This window comes from Maniola jurtina, chromosome 6 (assembly GCF_905333055.1).
Source record: "Maniola jurtina chromosome 6, ilManJurt1.1, whole genome shotgun sequence".
Lineage (NCBI taxonomy): Eukaryota > Metazoa > Arthropoda > Insecta > Lepidoptera > Nymphalidae > Maniola > Maniola jurtina.
In genome coordinates this window covers 3991855-4010868 of record NC_060034.1, presented here as the reverse complement: position 1 = coordinate 4010868, position 19014 = coordinate 3991855, and the positions used below count along the sequence as shown (strand labels likewise).

The 19014-nt window shown below is 36.6% G+C and overlaps 2 protein-coding genes across 3 annotated transcripts; one reads left to right on the top strand and one right to left on the bottom strand.

Moving 5' to 3' along the window:
- The first annotated feature begins 355 nt into the window (after window positions 1-355).
- Window positions 356-2573, top strand: LOC123865995 (inosine-5'-monophosphate dehydrogenase). The gene has a single exon (XM_045907258.1). The coding sequence runs from the start codon at window positions 730-732 to the stop codon at window positions 2263-2265; it is 1536 nt and encodes a 511-aa protein (XP_045763214.1). The 5' UTR covers window positions 356-729; the 3' UTR covers window positions 2266-2573.
- A 595-nt stretch (window positions 2574-3168) lies between these two features.
- LOC123865994 (rab proteins geranylgeranyltransferase component A 1) lies at window positions 3169-18686 on the bottom strand. 2 transcript variants are annotated; one of them, XM_045907257.1, is made up of 10 exons: window positions 18527-18686; window positions 17402-17600; window positions 16938-17073; window positions 16000-16243; window positions 15443-15559; window positions 15132-15237; window positions 12489-12835; window positions 9213-9331; window positions 8495-8617; window positions 3169-6794 (listed from the first exon to the last, which is right to left on the bottom strand). In XM_045907257.1, exons 1-10 carry the CDS (start codon window positions 18582-18584, stop codon window positions 6660-6662), a joined length of 1584 nt encoding a protein of 527 aa, XP_045763213.1. In that variant the 5' UTR covers window positions 18585-18686; the 3' UTR covers window positions 3169-6659. The 2 variants fall into 2 exon arrangements, with proteins under 2 accessions (XP_045763213.1, XP_045763212.1); XM_045907256.1 differs by lacking the exon at window positions 15132-15237 and having other exon boundaries at window positions 15337-15559.
- Window positions 18687-19014: the final 328 nt, after the last annotated feature.

Genomic DNA, 19014 nt, shown 5'->3' with positions numbered 1-19014 from the left:
GAATCAACCCGGGACATCCCACTAATAATATATAGCGCTTGTACCACTGCAACAGGAAGGTCGTCAAAAAAGTCAAGCTCGTCATAAGACAAAAGTTCAATTTAAAATATCTACAACTATTTTTCTTTACGTGTTAATTAATTATTATTCAAAAACCTCTGGGAATACCTAATTCCTCCAAATTATATCTATATTCTAAAACATTCCGTATTAAATCAATGTTACCCGTGTCTACTGTATCATAAATAGTCTATCTCCATGCATAAAGACTGGACTACTTCTGTGGTACCTACTACTCCTTGTCTATGATTTTCTGATTGACATTGACATTTGACAGTTGAATGACAGCAACAAGACAGAGCAGAGGACTTAGAACTAGAAATTGGAAATTGGAATTTTTAAAAAATATTTTCTAAAGCCGGCTAGATGGAAGTCTGGACGTGCTTTTTGTAATTTAGACACGTTTCTATTCCATAACCGCATAATAATACAGTAAATCGTAATCTTTAAAGACTAAAAGATAAGTTCAATTTATTACTACAAAATTAGGAGTCCGTTGACGAAAATACGCAACCACGTGTTACTGATTTAAAATTAAAGAATTTACTTACTGGAAAATTACAGTGTCACCAAGAATACCTCACAATATAAAGCACCAAGTGATTGAACAAAATCGTCGCTCAAGATACAGTGAAATATTCTTTAAAAATTATAACACGTGTTGCCGCAATGTCGAACGCGGAAGGAGACCTGCGGGATGGGCTCTCGGCTAAAGAAATCTTTGCTAACAGTGAAGGACTAACTTACAACGATTTCCTGCTACTGCCTGGATTCATAGATTTCACGGCGGAGGAAGTGGACTTGACGTCACCTCTCACGAAAAAGATAAACCTCAAGGCACCGCTCGTGTCAACTCCGATGGATACCGTCACCGAAGCCGACATGGCGATCGCTATGGCTCTATGCGGAGGCATCGGTATCATTCATCACAACTGCACTGCCGAGTATCAAGCCAACGAAGTTCACAAAGTGAAAAAGTATAAACATGGCTTCATCAGGGACCCAGTCTGTATGGGCCCTACTAACACCGTCGCGGACGTCATCGCAGCAAAAAAGAAAAATGGTTTCACTGGGTATCCTATTACTGAAAATGGTAAGCTCGGTGGACGCCTTATTGGCATTGTTACATCTCGAGATATTGACTTCAGGGAAGGCGATCCACAGTTGAGTCTCAAAGAGGTTATGACTCCCATCAGCGAAATGATAACTGCACAGTCTGGGGTCACTTTACAAGATGCTAATTACATTCTCGAAAAAAGTAAGAAGGGTAAGTTGCCAATCATCAATGGAGCAGGTGAACTTGTAGCTTTAATAGCCAGAACAGACTTGAAGAAAGCTCGCAGCTATCCCAATGCATCAAAAGACTCCAACAAACAGCTACTAGTAGGAGCTGCGATTGGTACTCGTGAAGGTGATAAGGAACGTCTTCAACTTCTTGTGAGCAATGGAGTTGATGTTATCGTTCTGGACTCCTCTCAGGGCAATTCTACCTATCAGATAGAAATGATTAAATTTATTAAAAAAACTTACCCAGACATTCAAGTCATCGGAGGAAATGTTGTAACCAGAATGCAGGCTAAGAATCTCATTGAAGCTGGAGTAGATGCTCTGAGGGTTGGGATGGGCAGTGGTTCTATTTGTATCACTCAAGAGGTCATGGCGTGTGGCTGTCCACAGGCCACAGCAGTATACCAAGTGTCATCATATGCTCGACAGTTCAACATTCCAGTTATTGCAGATGGTGGGATCCAATCTGTTGGCCATATTGTTAAATCTCTTGCATTAGGGGCTTCTACTGTCATGATGGGATCTCTCCTCGCTGGCACCTCTGAAGCTCCCGGGGAATACTTTTTCTCTGACGGTGTGAGACTCAAGAAATATAGAGGAATGGGGAGCTTGGAAGCGATGGAAAACAAAGAAGGGAAAGGTTCTGCAATGAGCCGCTACTTCCATAAGGAAACTGATAAACACAGAGTTGCTCAAGGTGTGAGTGGAAGTATTGTGGACAAGGGCTCGGTGCTCAGGTTCCTGCCGTACCTGCAAGCTGGCATGCAACACAGCTGCCAAGACATCGGAGCGCGCTCTTTGCTCAAACTGAGAGAAATGAGCTACTCGGGAGATCTCAGATTCATGAAGAGGACTTACTCCGCACAGCTAGAAGGAAATGTGCATGGTTTATTTTCATATGAAAAACGACTATTCTAAATCTGCTAAAACTGGTGTCAAGTATTAGTAAACCTTTATGTACCTTTGTGATACGTATGTTACAGATTTAATGCATTTTCTACAAATTTTTGTGATTACATGAAATGTATACTGTAAAGCCAATCCAGAAGTAAATATTTTGTGTACTTATTAAGCTAAGCTTAAATGGAACTGCTAGTTCTGATATTATAAAATAAATTCCATTTTAGTACATGCGTTTATTTCTTAAGTCATATTGATGTTATATTTTAAGGAAAGGACCAGATGTAAAATATATTTCGTAAATAAAGTTTACTGATTGAAAAATTTTCAGTTGTTTACATTAAAAGGTGTCTTATGTACAATTTACCTTATCATTATCACAAAATACATGTATGTAATTATACAGCAGAACTTATACAAGATCTAGTGCTCTGTCAGAAATTAATAAAATAGATTCATGATTTTGCCAAGTCAATGTGGATTTCGGTTGTATAAAAATTTTGTAGGAAGCTTTCACAGGATAAAAATAGCCTTTATTCTTGTGTTCTCTTAGCCCTGTATGTACTACATGCTTTGTAATACATAAAACGGAAATATTTAATTTATTGATTTATAACATTTGGTAAGTATACTATTAATAGTACATATCAAACAAATATACTAAATAATAATATGTTCATCAGTTTGGAAGCTACGATGCCAGAAACAGATATACAGTACACACGACAAACTTATAACACCCCTCTTTTAGCGTCGGGGGTTAGCAAGAAGAGACAATATTGTGATCTTGTTACAGAATGTAATAGGGCTTCAGGCCTAGCAATCTGTGTTAACTTGATTACGTTTGATATGTGTGTCAACTTGTATTTAAGGTCAAAACGTAATCTAGGGTAAGGTCTTAAGTAAATAAAAAACAATAAAATTTCTAATAATCACATTTTAATGGAATTATAATATGCACCAAGCTGCACATGCATTTTTATGCATAATATCCGATTTGACAATAAATACGATTGAGTGCTAAATAACTTAATTATAATAAAAAACTAATAATATGTGCTATGTCTATTCCTAGGACTGGTGCGCACAATGTTATCTAAGGCCCTTTACACACGAGGCAATCAGTTTGCAACTATAGAACAACAAATCTTTTTAGCGCGTAGGTACCTAACTATATTTTTTTAATAAAAAAGTATGCAGGCAAGTATGTAACTATATCTCTTAATTCCAAAAAAGGTTATTCGCTTATATTTGGAGGGTCAAATAAGCGTAAGGCTTGTTTGTAGTTTGTGCCTACAACTTGTTCAACAGTACAACTGCAACTTTTACGAATTGGGCCACAATTCTGATTTCAGTCTACCCTATAGGTACATTTTTGGGCTACAGGTATTGATAATACCTACATAAATATGTCATAAGTATGTCTTATATTGACATTAATAATTTAGGTAATTGTGACATAGTTGAAAACTGATTTTTTTGATATCCCCTGCATGTGAGAATGGGCTAAGTCTTTCTAAGCTCACTCTTCGTAACTATCTCAATTTTTGATTTGCTCTTCTGTTCCTTTTTTACAACTGAAATTAATAAATAATCTATCCGTAATCTGTTGATAAGTTACTTAGCAACATTGTTATTTATTAAAAAAGAGCAATTTTTAACTAATAATAACGTTATTAAAAAACTTATCAATAGATAATATGACTGATTATAATTATTAATTTTGGCCATTATATATTACAATAAAATTAATAAATAATACTGATCTATACAAAATTAGAGAGCAATATCATCCCATAAACAAAACAGCCAACTGTACGTCAATCTATAAAATACATTTACGGCCAAAGTTAATAATCAATCTATCCGTAATCGGTCGATGATATTGGCAACGTTGTTATTTGTAATAAATTGTATGGTATTTTTGACGTATCTAAGTAACTTATTCAACAGATTACATATCAAACAGATTACAGATAGATTGATTGTATTAATTTCGGCTGTTAAAAACCTCTTGACAGTTTCACATGCCTATTAAATTTTAAATTTTTACCTCTTTTATCTCGATTCTCGCTCAAAGTTGTTCTTGCTAAACCTGTCAAGACAACCCAGCTTCTCAATAAATACACCAATATAAAAAATGTCTTAATTTAAGATGATATCAATATTATTCGTATAGCATCAAATTTCGATTTACTATGAAAAGTCAATGGTCGTTCCAAAACCTATCCTAAGACCGCGCATAAACCTCTAAGTTTTACTCAAGTAGCTTACATGATTAACTTACGACTTTACTAATGTAAACACTCTTATGAGTACCTACATTTAACTTAGTAAATTAGTTGTCATTTAATGATGTAAGCTACTTACGTAAGTAAAACTTACAGGCGTGATCGCGGCCTAATCAAAGCCGACTGCATTCCAAACGCACCAGTCGGAATGCATAAAGTCAAGCCAAAAGCGTATAAATCTTACTGGGATTATACCTTAACATTATAACCAGCGCGGTCTCGTATGTCTACAGGAGATCAATCGGAAGAAACATTGTTGGTGTAACCTCTACAGTTGGCTTAGTAAGAGTTTGCATTCTCGAGAACGTAGATAGATTTCGCATATGAAAATAGTGAGTGTGTAATGGGCCTAACTAACCTCTCTTGCTTTGGGCTAGGCGCGTACTAGCGGTCAAATAGCGGCCTCGATACATCAAACAGCAATGTGTAGGTTCGAGTGCGGCAATTTTAACAAATAATTTTGTAGGTATGATTTATCATACAAAATCGAGGAGAGTACAGTCGGCCATTTAATCGGCCGTGCGCGCTTTGCCTTAAATTCGAATACAGCTAGAGCTCTATAAAATATTTTAAAGTAAAAATTGATAGGACCCACATAAAAGGTGACTCTTTTAAAAGGCCCTTTAGAATTTAGATCCATTTTTATTCTGAAATTGCCGAATTTCTTACCGGCTCTTGTCAGTAGAAACTGCTTTCCGAAGCGGTAGTTAGTCATGACTAATCATAAGTTGGTATACATGACAGAAAGATATTATAATTATTTTTTGACGATATAGTTAACATTCTAATTATAAGGGTTTAGATTTTTCTAATTCGCCTACTGGAAATCTACCAACATTGTCGAGATCTACAAACTCATAGTAAGAGTATGGATGCCTTAGTCTATGGTTACGCTAGCGATATCTGATATGTTACTAATAATATTATATTAAACTTGCAATTAATAATAATCTACGGCTCTAGAGTGATAGATAATAATTACTGTCGGAAGCTAAAAATTCGTTTTTCCCTAAAATGTAACAAAAGTCGTAGTTGCACCAACAAAGTCAAGTATATCATGAGAATGTTTCTAGCATGTTTCTAGAATCTACTTAAGATGTTATTGAAACAGCACACAGACAAATCACCAACTCAAAAGCGTTAAAATAAATCATGCATTAATAAAACAGGTTAGCCTGTGTAATAATTTGTCTTGTAAAAATTAAAATTGTAAAATATTTCCATAATATTGCCTGATGCTTATTGTACACCTTTTTAAGCTGAAATAAGCTTTAATTCTATATTTCATTAAATCGTAGCTTTTCAAATGTCTAAAACGTTACGATTTCTACTTCATAGAGAATCAACCCTGATACTCCTCCCAATTATGTAAGACAAATATACTCATTGGAATCAATCGGTAGTAAATTCTACCCCTTCATTATGGCAGCGAATTCAACCAATCGACACAGGCAGAATTTGTTTACATTACGATTACGATGTATACGTTTTTCTTACACAATCAAGGGGATTGTCTTCCTCGGTTGTGATTTATCATCCTTAACCAAACACCATTATCTAACAAGCGACAATTGTGCGATCGCCGCTGTCGAATTAAGAGTTTTTATATAGTTAGTCCCTGACTGCCATGCAGCCTTTTATGAAAGCGGACTAATTTGGAAAGGACATGTCAGGTCAATGTGGAAATTTTGATTTCTCAAATTGACTCAGTCAGAATTTAATAAAGTATGATGATGACAGATCTTGCCCGAGTGAATACTGCCTCTAAAAGTTACAGACTCACAGGTCAGGACTCTGATACTGCAACATACGAGACAGTGCCGCAATTAAAAAGGCTAAAATGGCTTATTGCACTACTCTGAATTTAAAAATTTTACGTTAGGATTGCGGGAAAGTATAAAACTATACTAACTTGTTCATTGCCGTATTAACTGTCCTAATACTTTAGGACAGTAGCTGTTATTTTACCGTTATCGAGACCCAGACGACGTGTCTAGTTTGACGGTTTGTGAAACTCGTATTTTGCTCGGAACAGTAATTCTATAGATTTATTTCAAAGCCTAAATCCTAGTCAGGGTTCCTATATTCAGAGTGGGGCGACAAGCATGTAACGCTAAGGGTCTACTCCTTTTCGGGCTCGTCATCGCGGAACTCGGGCCCGGGCGCGGCGTCGTCCTCGAACACGATCTCTTCGGGGTCCGGCGCGCGCGGCAGGAACTCCTGGCCCGGGCAGATCTGCTTGAAGATCTGCTCCGCCTGACCGAACACATAAGACAACCTAAGTGAGCGTTCACACTAAAATGCCATCTTCACGGACGAGAGAATCGCATTCGATACAACTCCTATAGGTAAATTTCCAGACCACAGGGCAATATTATCGCCGACGATAGTAGGTCGGACTTGTGGCGTTTCATTTGCTCATGGAGATGGCCTTTGTCACAGTCGAATCATTTAATCAAATTAGGTACCATTGTATACTTTTTGATTATCAATGGTTGAATTTGTAAGATAAGAATGTTATTGGTGATAATTAATTACGTAAACTTAATACTAAGGCTTTAAGGGTGCCAAAGGGTAGAAAATATTCGCTAAGGCTAGGGACAAATCTAGCTGAAAATTGCATTTTGCCCGTGCAGATATAAAACAAGGTGGACAGATCCAATTACCGTTTGCGTCCCTGGCATATTTAATTTTGTCTATAGATAACCGCCTAAATATAAAAGGACTTTTAAGTCGTTGAATTTAACAATGTGGAGTTTTATATTATTAGAAGTTGCTTTGTTTTTCCTACTAGTAGGTCAAAGTTATAAGTGTAAAATATGTAGGTATTTGATTTATGATATCAAGTTACTTATTATTGTGCAACAAATAAAGGTCCGTCACGAATTAGAGACGTGATAAATTATTATTATCATCACTTTTTTTGTAACCTTTTTAGGGTTCCGTATTATGGATTTAGGTTAGGTTTGTGTATATTTTACGAGAAAATAAAACCAACGCTCTAACTAGCATAGTTTTTTTTAATATTTACAATAAACATCTACACACAGAGTTAGTTTTGCGGTTCATTAACAAAAGTGATTCTTAGCGTTTTACTTCTTCTGTAGTACGGAACTCTCGGTGCGCGAGTCTGACTCGTGCTTGGCCGGTTTCATTTTATTTCACGTACCTTTATCATATTTTGTTTGAGATAAATATGTTAAATGTCACAAACAACTATTAATATTACCTAATCGATATATTATCTAATAATAGTTTCGATACGTTGTTTAGTTTACTATTTAAAATAATAACAGCATAGATTGAAGATAACTCAGTTACTTAGCTAGCATAAGGGATATGACACACGCATTTATGTAGACAAAATCTTAGGTTCTTTGTGGGATAATCAAATTTAATAGTGAAACCGCCAAATAATCATTGATCATGATCTGTTGCATTTGCTCGCTCTCTTAATTTCATGTGAATGTACAAGGAACGAGTACATCAGCTTCAGTGTCAACTCTGCTAGAAGTTTGGTGGTAATCTACACACTTAATACCAAACTCTATAGATTTGTCTTAAGTTGTTTGTCTTGAGCTACTTCTCAGAACAGGGCGCGTTTGGAATCCTCGTAGCTTTAGTTTTGAGTTTGCCTAGTTAAATATCACATCATTATCTTACAAATTCAACAATTGAGTCGAGCCCGGCATGAGGACAGGCGTACACATCTACATTGTCTATACTCTGTTCTTAACCGTTGCGGAAGGTCTAATCCTGTAGAATAGTGACCACAGACTATACTCTTTCGTAGTCGAGTAATAATTACCTGGTGAACAGAGCTGTCGAAGTCGAGCCCGGCAACAGTTCACGTGCAGACATTCACACTGTCTACTTTGTCCTTAACCGTCGTGCAAATATTTCACTTGTAGAATAGCAACCACAGATGACACTTTCGTAGTCGAGTAATAAGTTACCTGGTGAACAGCGCGGTCGAAGTCGAGCCCGGCATCAGGTCCCGCGCACACATGCACGTTGTCTACCCCGTCCTTGACTGATGCGCAAGTGTCTTTCACGTTGTAGAACAGCGACCACAGGCACTAAGACAAAACAGAACAGCAAAAATTTAAACCAAGCCTGTAACATTTCATTTGTGTGTGTAAATCTGTAATTTAGTATTGCTGGGAAAACATCGTTATTTGATTTGTTATTATGGATCCAGGTGACATAGGCTACATTTTATTTGAACGAAATCAATATGGCGGATGTTATGGTGCACTTGCATGGGCAATTTTGAAGCAATTGTTGCTCGACAACACATATGAATCAATTTGGAGCAATAAGTGGAGCAATTATTTTGCAAAGCATTGCTGAAATTTTCAGATATTTCTGGATATTGCAGTAAATTGCTTCATGTGGTCGTGATATTATAATTGACTAGATTGCCTGGAATTTAAGAACTTCAACTGGCTGTATAAGCATACATTTACGTCCATAAAAGTAGGGATTCTGTGATTTTTTTTTGATATTTTATAGAAGCACATTTATTGACTCCAATATGTATAATTTATTAATTGGTGACTTTGTCAAATGTTTCAATAGCAGGTGGAAGATTATTCCAACATTTACCTACCTGAACCATTAGAACCTGATGAACCATACCATACCATTTAGAACCAGATAAACAAAATGTACCTTAGGTTTGTCAGATGTCTCAGTCTGGTCGCCGCCAGACATGTCGAAAATCTTCTCGGCGTACGGCATTAGATCGCTCTCGGCGTCGGTCACTTTGTTCGTTATGAAGTACACCACAACTGAAACAAGACAAAAATTATTTTGTTACTTTCACAATTCATCATCATCATCATTATTATCAATCGATAGACGTCCACTGGTGGACATAGGTCTCTTGTAGGGACTGCCTGCGATTCGTTTGATGTCGTCTGTCACCCTAGTGAAGGGTCTTCCAAGCGATTCGCTTCCTTATTGCCTTATTGCTAATACGCACTGCTAAAGTATAGAAGCCCTTCCGGCTTCCATTTTCCCCACCAGCTACAATTTAGGTATCATAAAATGGATCTAGAAATATGAAGTTTTGAGTATAATGTAGTCTCAATCTTTTCTTAGTTATGATTTAAATGTCTTAGTCAGGCTCTATCACCACAAAGAAAGTGTTTTAAGAAACCCCACTCGCAGTTGAGGCGAATTTGCAGAAGTAGCTATATATCATCTAAGAAGAGTGAATAGGGACCTTGCCTTGCCTTGCCTTGCCTTCTAGGCAGGCGCACTCAATCTCAGGCTGCATCATCACCTACTATTTGGTGTGATTGCAGCCGAGCGCATGCATATAATACAACTTTGCGAACACACGCGTGTGCAGTAATACCTCCTGCGTAGTTGGATAGTTGAGGTCGGCCACGGCAGGCCGAAATTCGGTAAAGAGAACCGAACTCAGAATTCGGATGTGAACTTGTATTCATGTTATAAAGTAAGACAACGCGCGCCGATCCCTTCTTGTGAAAAGATCGATCGGTATTCCATTGTTCTATTTTTAAGCGTTACTTTTTAAACGTTATCGTAAAGGTACAACTTCCATCAATGTTTAGTTTTACTGTACGATTTGTTTACACTCGTATAAAAATGTTTATTTTGTAGCCGTTCTCTTCGATGACCTGTTTTCGTTATTAATAAGAAATAATTTTCACACATTTCACAATGTTTGGTGAAAACAGGTTAAAGTTCAAAATTCAAAATATTTTTATTCAATTAGACTTTTACAAGTACTTTTGAATCGTCAAAAGCATCTACCACTGGTTCGGAATGCCTTTCCTACCGAGAAGAACCAACAAGAAACTCCTTTCGCTTTTGTCCGTAGAATACGTGTAAGGGAACCTTTTTCCAAATGCCGCTTAAAGACCGATTAATTTTTTACGTACCTATCGCGTACAACTACTATCTACTCAGTTAAAACGTGATGGATTTATGCTTATATCTCTGTCTGGTTTTAAATCTAAATAAAGTCTGAGCAAAGTCAAATTACCTAAGCTCTAGTCTATATCTTGAGGGTGCGTTTCCATTAAAGAGGATACGATAAGTGCGAAGGCAAAGTGACCAATCATACAAAGAATTATCCGCTCCACCATATAGTCATGTTGTAAGATAGATTATTTCTAAAAAATCTTAAATTCTAGTGGTGAATTGGTCAAGGTACGCAAAATTGTAAAATCTAAAGCTATATAAGTTTCCTCAATTTCGCGAGTCATTGACTCACAAAGTCATTTGGAAATAATTGTACAAAAAGACTTGAATAACTATCAAAGCCACAAAAAACTAAACAGACGTATGCCAGCAAAAGTAAGTAGGTATGTAATTTTGCGGCTATTCACACAATACACAACATATAAACTGAACTAAAATGTCACATCTAAACGTTTATTTTATCTTTTTAACCCCCGACCCAAAAAGAGGGGTGTTATAAGTTTGACGTGTGTATCTGTGTATCTGTCTGTGGCATCGTAGCGCCTTAACGAATGAACCGATTTAAATTTAGTTTTTTTTGTTTGAAAGGTGGCTTGATCGAGAGTGTTCTTAGCTATAATCCAAAAAAATTGGTTCAGCCGTTTAAGAGTTATCAGCTCTTTTTTAGTTTTCTTGTAGAAAAGAAGGTTAGATAACCGTTAGGTTCATAATATTATGTCAATTGACAAGTCAAGCTGTCAAGATGGACGTTGCCTAGATACATAATTATTTATTTGAAAATGATGTTTTGGAAAACTCGGATCTCGGATACTAGGATCGTAGGCGCGGAATAGTCCAAGAAAATCGGTTCAGCCGTTTGAAAGTTATCAGGTCTCTTCTCGTTACTGTAACCTTCACTTGTCGGGGGTGTTATAAATTTTTAATTTACACTTGTTCATAATGCTCCCTATGGAAAATGATAGCACTAGGTACATTTAGACTATAAATTTAGTTTAGAAATTGTGTACTTACTTAGTATGGAACTAGCTAAATTATGTCTTACAGTCTGTACAAATAAATAGCAAATATCATGTGATGTAGCTTATAGCATAGCTATCTTATATATCTACTTGTATTATGTTACTTAAGTAATTTTGAGCCAAGTTATTAGGTTAGATGACTATTTAAATATTGAAAATTGACAGAAGACAGACGAGAACTGGTAAGTGATTTAAAAAATAAAGCAAAAGTAGCGAACGCGAAACATATAATTATTTTAAATCTCTACTCGTTTATTTGATCAATTCTATTAAAATCATCCTTCCGAATTTTTTTATTGCTGGCAATAAATATATTTTGCGAATGATTAATACTTCCTCAAATATTTCAAGCGATCTTGAATGTAAACAAAGTTTGCTTTCTTTAAAACGTATTAAAGATATTTTCAGTCTGGGCAGGTCTCATATAGAAAGAAAGTTGTGAGATTACAATATTCACACAATAAGTTTGTTGTGGGCTTCTTCTCAGACCAGGACACGTTTGAAACCCTCGTAGCTTTAGTTTTACGTAATTATTCCAATCTTACATCAATTATTTTACGAATTCAACAATAATTGACAGTCAAAAGAGTACAATGGAACCTATTTTCTTCTAAATCTAAATATCTAAATATGTATATAAAAGGAAAAGCTGACTGATCTATCAACGTACAACTCTATGAACTGGGATTGGGCATGCAAATATCTATTATGACGTAGACATCCGCTAAGAAAGGATTTTTTTTGAAAATTCAACCCCTTAAGGGGTAAATTTGTAAGGTTCACGCGGACGAAATTGCGGGCATAAGATAATTAAAAAAAAAATAGCCTTGAATTTGACAAATATTAAATTATACAGAACGCTTTACGACAGCGTGTACAAGGCGGTTCAGCTTTAGTGTCTCGCTCACACTTTCAACTGAGCATGAATAAAGCGCCACCGACGAAGACATAATATGCAAAGATAGGTACTTACAAAGTCCCTTAGGGCACGATCCTGTCGCGGGACCGACTTCCAAAACAGTCACAGCATTATTATCCTCAGTCAATGGGGGGAACCGCAGCAATGTCAATGGTTCTTTCTCACTAGGCATGATCGTCCCGTTGGTTATAAAAATAGCTCTCGATATATCCGAACTGTCTGCCGGCTCTTGGGACAAGAGATCTTTAGGGCCTTCGTTGATTCCGAGCACTAAATGTTCGCAGTTAAGGGTTTTGGACTTGCTCCCGATCACTACGACTTTTTTATCGTCGACAGTCTTGTATTCCACGGAGTCGATCGGTCGGTTGAGGCAATATACGCCGCCGAATACGGCGCACAATCTAGAAAGAATGAAATATGGTTATTCACTTATGACGTCACAGACGAAACACGACTTCGTCATCATCAACCCCTCGCCGGCTCACTACTGAGCACGGGCACAGTTCACAACAGTTATGAAACTTGAGACAAACTTTTGAGAGGTCTTTGGGAATCCCGAGGGAACTCATTGATTTTACGGGATATAAGCTAACTCTGTATCAAATTTCGTCAGAATCGGTTAAACTGTTGGGCCGTGAAAAGTATCAGACAGACAGACACACTTTCGCATTTATCATATTACTTAAGTATGGATTTTTAAATCTCTTATTTCACGTCACTCCTAGTGCTTAAATATCAGAAATACCCAATAGGTATTTGACAGATTTCGATCCAGGATCACACCGAGAGTTCCCTCACTCCAGTTCACTCTAGCACGGCTCAGAATGAGAAGGGTTTGACCACCACGCTGGCCAAGTGAAGATTGACAGATCTTACACACCTTTGAGAAACGTTAATGAGAACTCTCAGGCATGCAGGTTTCTTCACGATGTTTTCCTTCGCCGTTAAAGCAAGACCGTTAAACCACCACCATACTCGTAGAAGCTGTCAAACTAGTGATGCTATTGCGATTGTGATTTTCAGTATAATTTAAGGTATTCTCGATATAGCTGCGCATTTTAGCCAATAATGAGAGAGCCAATCGGAAACGATTGCTCTCATCACGTCACATTATAGCAGCTGTAAAATTTTCCAAGATCTTGTCGCGTGACAGGTGGGTTCGCCAGTTAAGAGTAGTTCCTGGCCTAACCCAGCAAAATATGAAATATGAATATAAATGGCCTGAAAGATAACTCTGATAAAATTCCGTTGGTTTTGCAATAAATTGTCATGCATCGACAATGCTAGAAAGTTGCGGATTTATTTTGCGAGGGCGCCTGGACGATGCACATCTGGGTCAATCAACTTCTCGCAACACTTTCATGGTCAGTTTGCACTCAAATCTGATAATCGAATGACATCAACGACAAAAAGCCTGTTAGTTCTTCATCCTATCACTACCCATATTATAAATGCAAAAGTGTGTTTGTTTATTGGTTTGTCCTTCAATCACATCGCACCGAGCAACGGATAGACGTGATTTTTGGCATAAGTATAATCAAAGGGCTGGAGAGTGACTTAGGCTATACTTTTTATCCCGGAAAATCAGAGTTCCCATGGGGTTATAAAAAACCTAAATTCACGCAGACGAAGTCGCGGGCATCAGCTAACACGCAATATATACCATTTGGTTTTACACAAATCTCTACTAAACTAATTAAACAACAATATTTATGAATAATATTTAATAATTTAACATGGGGTTTGACGAGGGATGGATCAACAAATTTTTAAAAAGTCGAAACGCTTTGGCGGTTCCTCAAGTGCTGCAAAATGTTCATGGGCGCGGTAATCCGTCGTTCACCTGATCGTTCGCTTGCTATTTATATATTAAAAAAAAATAGCACTACTCTTTACCTGCCCAAACCTGTAAAATATCTATCTAGGTCAATCAATCAAAAATTGTAAGCGAAATCGTGGCTTAGCGGTCAGAGCGTTCGGGCGCGAACCCAAAAGGCACAGGTTCGAATCCTGCCGGTTTCGCAATTTCTATATGTATTTAAAAATTATTTAGAAATCAAAAAATTGGTGCAAACTTTTCCAGAATACCATATTCTTAATTAAAATACTAAAAAATTATACTATTCTAATTTTAATGAAATCCTATTAAAATTAGACAGTGTAATGAAATAAATATTCTTGAGCAATACTAGAATAAGAAACTTTCTCTTTCATTAAAATGAAACGGGGAAATTATTTAAATAGAATCTTAGACCAATTAACACAATATTATGATAATAAACATTAATTAACCAACGCATTTGATAAATTGTCAGCCACAAGAAAGGCGTATTGCTATAGAAGTGAAGTTTTTAGGCACTTGGCTGATGGTTCCACTGGCGATCACGTAAGCACTAGGAATTACATGATAACTTGGAGAATCACGTGATTATGTAATCTCTCAGTAAGAGCTTTAACAAGATAAAGAGATATAACCACCATTGTTGCTAACTCACCGACAGAAGATAATTGAGAAACATTGAGAAAGCTCCCCACTGCCATAAATTGGCCACAAGAATACACCAAGTCTCATCAAGGGCTTCTTGCACTCCCGCATCCCTTCCAAACACGGCATGCCATTGCTTCCTCCCGCCGTCTCATATTCCTAGTAAGATCTTACTTTAAGTTGAAAAATAAATATTGATGTCGCAAACTCACCGACAGAAGCATTGAGGAAGTTCTCCGCTGCCATACATTGGCCACAAGAAAGGTGTATTTCCATAGCGGCCGAGGCTCATTAAGAACTTCTTGCATTCCCGCACGCCTTCCAAACACGGCATGCCATTGCTTCCTCCCGCCGTCTCATATTCCTAGTAAGATCTTACTTTAAGTTGAAAAATAAATATTGATGTCGCAAACTCACCGACAGAAGCATTGAGGAAGTTCTCCGCTGCCATACATTGGCCACAAGAAAGGTGTATTTCCATAGCGGCCGAGGCTCATTAAGAACTTCTTGCATTCCCGCACGCCTTCCAAACACGGCATGCTATTGGTACCTCCGGCGATTGCGTATAGCACGTAGTGTATCAAGTTTGGAGTCAGGCCTTTGTGCATCAGGTATTCTTGGAAGGTTTTGTCGTTCCAATCTAATGGAGAGGGGCCAACTTTAAGTTAAAGTTCAATGACAATTACATTTTTATACGAGAAGTTGATGGTAAAATAAAAATTGCCCAAAAACACCAACGCTTTTCACTAAGAAACTACGAAATTTCCAACAACCTCTATGTAACACGTGTCATTCAAAACAAAAAAAAATTGCGGGCATCAACTCGTTTTTGCTAACAACTTGATGATCAGTGTCATACCAATTTTGAAAGCTTCATAGAATACGATTCCTATTTGAAATAGCTCTTCAATAGGTAAGTTACTCATATAATTCAGTGGAAATTACTAAAGAACTGTATAACCAATGGGTGTTGGGTATCAAGTATGAATACGCGAAAAGAGTGTTACTTCTTCAGAGCAAGAGTATATTGTAAAAGTTACGCGATCAATTTGGTACTATTTGTAGGTTCTTCAAACTTACCCTTAAATTCGTTGTCCATTTCCTCCTCGTTGTAACCAACGATTGACGTGAGCATTTTCATCAGCATTCGTTTCTCTACAATGCTGACTGCCTCAGTTGCGAAGACGTCAGCTCGCGAGCAAGGCACAGGCATCAGCTTATCATTGAGCCAAGTGAGCACGCGAGTCACACAACGGAACTCCGCGTAGCGAGCGATGTTAGACGATATCAAAAGCTCGACTAGTGGCCCCCGCGAAAACAGCAACTAAATAAAATATAAGAATCTCAGGCTCAGCCCACACAAAGAGTTCACATATGAAATTATTCTCATTTTACTAATAAATTAAATTCTGTTGGATACGAAATAGGTAGATATCTTTTATTAAGTTGATGATGGCCATTTAAACATTATTAAGGTGAAACCCAAAAACCTTTTTTTTATCTACCTATCTGTCTATTTGACCAGACGAATCTAAGAAACGGCTGAACCAATTTTGACGGGCCGGAGACAGACAGAGGACTATCTTCAACAGTCATACATTTGAATATACAAGTGATCAAAACTGTTTTAACCTGGAGAAATAAACGGTTCATACAGGATTTTCAAAAAACCGAGGCGGTTGAAATCACAGGCAAAAGCCGATTTTTTTTTCCAGATTTCTGTGGTTTGCTCAAACCACCCACCACACACAGTGGCCCTGGATCGAAATATATAGACTGAGATTAAAAAATTGATCAAAGTAATCTAAACACAAGTGTAAATTAAAATTTTTTACACTTGGTAAATTACCTTACACTTTACAGTCAGCATTCTTCACAAATTCATTCAAAGTTTAAACATAGTCAATACTTTATTTTGCAACCGATTTTGAGGTTGTATTTATGAAAAAATATACAAGTTAAAATCACACATTTGCTACTCTATTGTGGAATTAATATAGACAAATACTACATCTTACCTTTGGTGTCATATCAATGTTAAACTTCCTATACTCTGTGGCGAAGTCAGCCTGACTCCACACCTTCTTAGCTGGATCTTTGCCTTCTTCAGTCTTACCATCCTCTCCCTCTTGTTTCTCCTCTTGTGGAGACTCTCTGTTCACAATATAATTAAATATTTAAATAAAGTGTATTGCTAATGCAGTATACAATAGATGAACAATATTTAAGTATGGAAATTGGGATTCTTTTTTAAAGTTATATTTCTAAAAAAAAAAATGATTCATCGGTTTTAGTTTGTTTTTAGTTTGGCTATGTAGCAAACTTTGTAGAAATAGCAGTTTTTCTAAATTTCCATATTTTTCGTGATAACTCCTTAACCATTATTTGCAGTTAACAGCTTTTTAGATATAGGATAGCAGTGTTGAGCTAATATTTTTATATAACAAGTACTTAGCACTGGTGATTAAAAAAATTGACATACTTGGGTATATACCACTTTTCACTTAAATTGTACACTTGAACTTGTCTACTTGGATCTGTGGTGACCTCTTTGATGAATTTCTGAAGAAAGTCAAAATTGTGTGATGCCCACAAGCCACCATAGTGATCTCTTGAATCCAAGTGTAGAACATTTTTGCCTATTCGACTGCAAGCTGCAGCCACTATAGACTCTACCAAACCTGAGAAAGAAAACATCAGTTAACAAAATACCAATATTCTTCATCTTGCAGTTCTATAAGTTCTTAAGTATGGGTTGCCTGATTGGAAGAGATTACTGTAGTGATAAGGTCACGCTTTGTTTTTTTTAAGTGTATCCTGTATTCTTACTCTTTGTAATTTTTTTAACAATAAAGATGTTTTAAAAAATAAAAAAATTCTTTCTGTGCATCCGGAAACCCCAAAATATTCATATATATTAAACACTAGATGATGTAAGCAACTGTCTGCTGGACTGGATGGATTTAAGATTGTTTAGTCCTGTGAGAATTCTTTGATTTTCTGGGATTAAAACTAGCAGTGTTCATTCAGGGTATAAGTTATCTCCATTCGAAATTTCGGCCAAATCAGTTTTACAGATGTTGTGTCATGAATAGGAAGGAGGAATAACAAACATTAAACTTTCACATTTATAATATTATTAGGACTAGCTGACAGGCCCAAACTTCATTCTGATGGAATTTCTGAAAACCTACATGCAAAATACACACTTAATAATTATTTAGATTGTCCTATTAATAAATAAAGTAGCAAAGGAACACTAAAGACCATCATGTAAAACAACAATGCAAAAAATTTCGGGCGAGTTACGTGTTCAAATTAAACAGACAATGAATCCAATCTAACTGCAAATATTTAATATATGAGTAAGCGGCTGAAAAGCGGCCGACTGAGCATGCGAAAACCATTTAACTCTGCTATATTACATTTATCTTCAATGTATTTTGTTGAGTCGCTGAACAGTGTAATAAGATTTCACTTGGTAACTAAAAAAAGCAGCTTGCAGTACAGCATGACCAAGTGAATGAAAAAAAGCAAGATCGATACCTAAGTAGGCTACGTATCGCCATAACGCCCGGTGTGTTAAATAAAGGAAATTATGCCTTACCCGTCCCTACGACTATGACCTCAAAGTCTGTAGGTAAATCTAATTCATCGACGTCCATTTTTCTCCTTCAACTTGCTGTAATCGAATTATTATTTATATGTTAAAATTAAGAAATGTAAAATGCTCCCACTTACAAAGGATTTTGTTTTTCTGACAGCTGACTGACAGTTTTATTTGACATTTCGGCGTTCGCTGACACCTGACATTGACAAGTTCACAATTTGGATACACAGATTATAATATAAGGATACCGTTTGGATACATATAAATATATATTTTAAATTTATTAGACTTATACAATGTACAGGACATTTTTGTTCCATTCAGTAATATAAAAGGTAAATTATATTATCCATTTACCTGAATTATTTCAGGACTGACGGATAGCTGACGGTTAAATATTTTGTATCATGTGCGGGAAATTCCACAGGTTTGTTCAACAGACGGTAACAGCACAAGTAACAGTTTGTTAGGCAGATAAATCTACC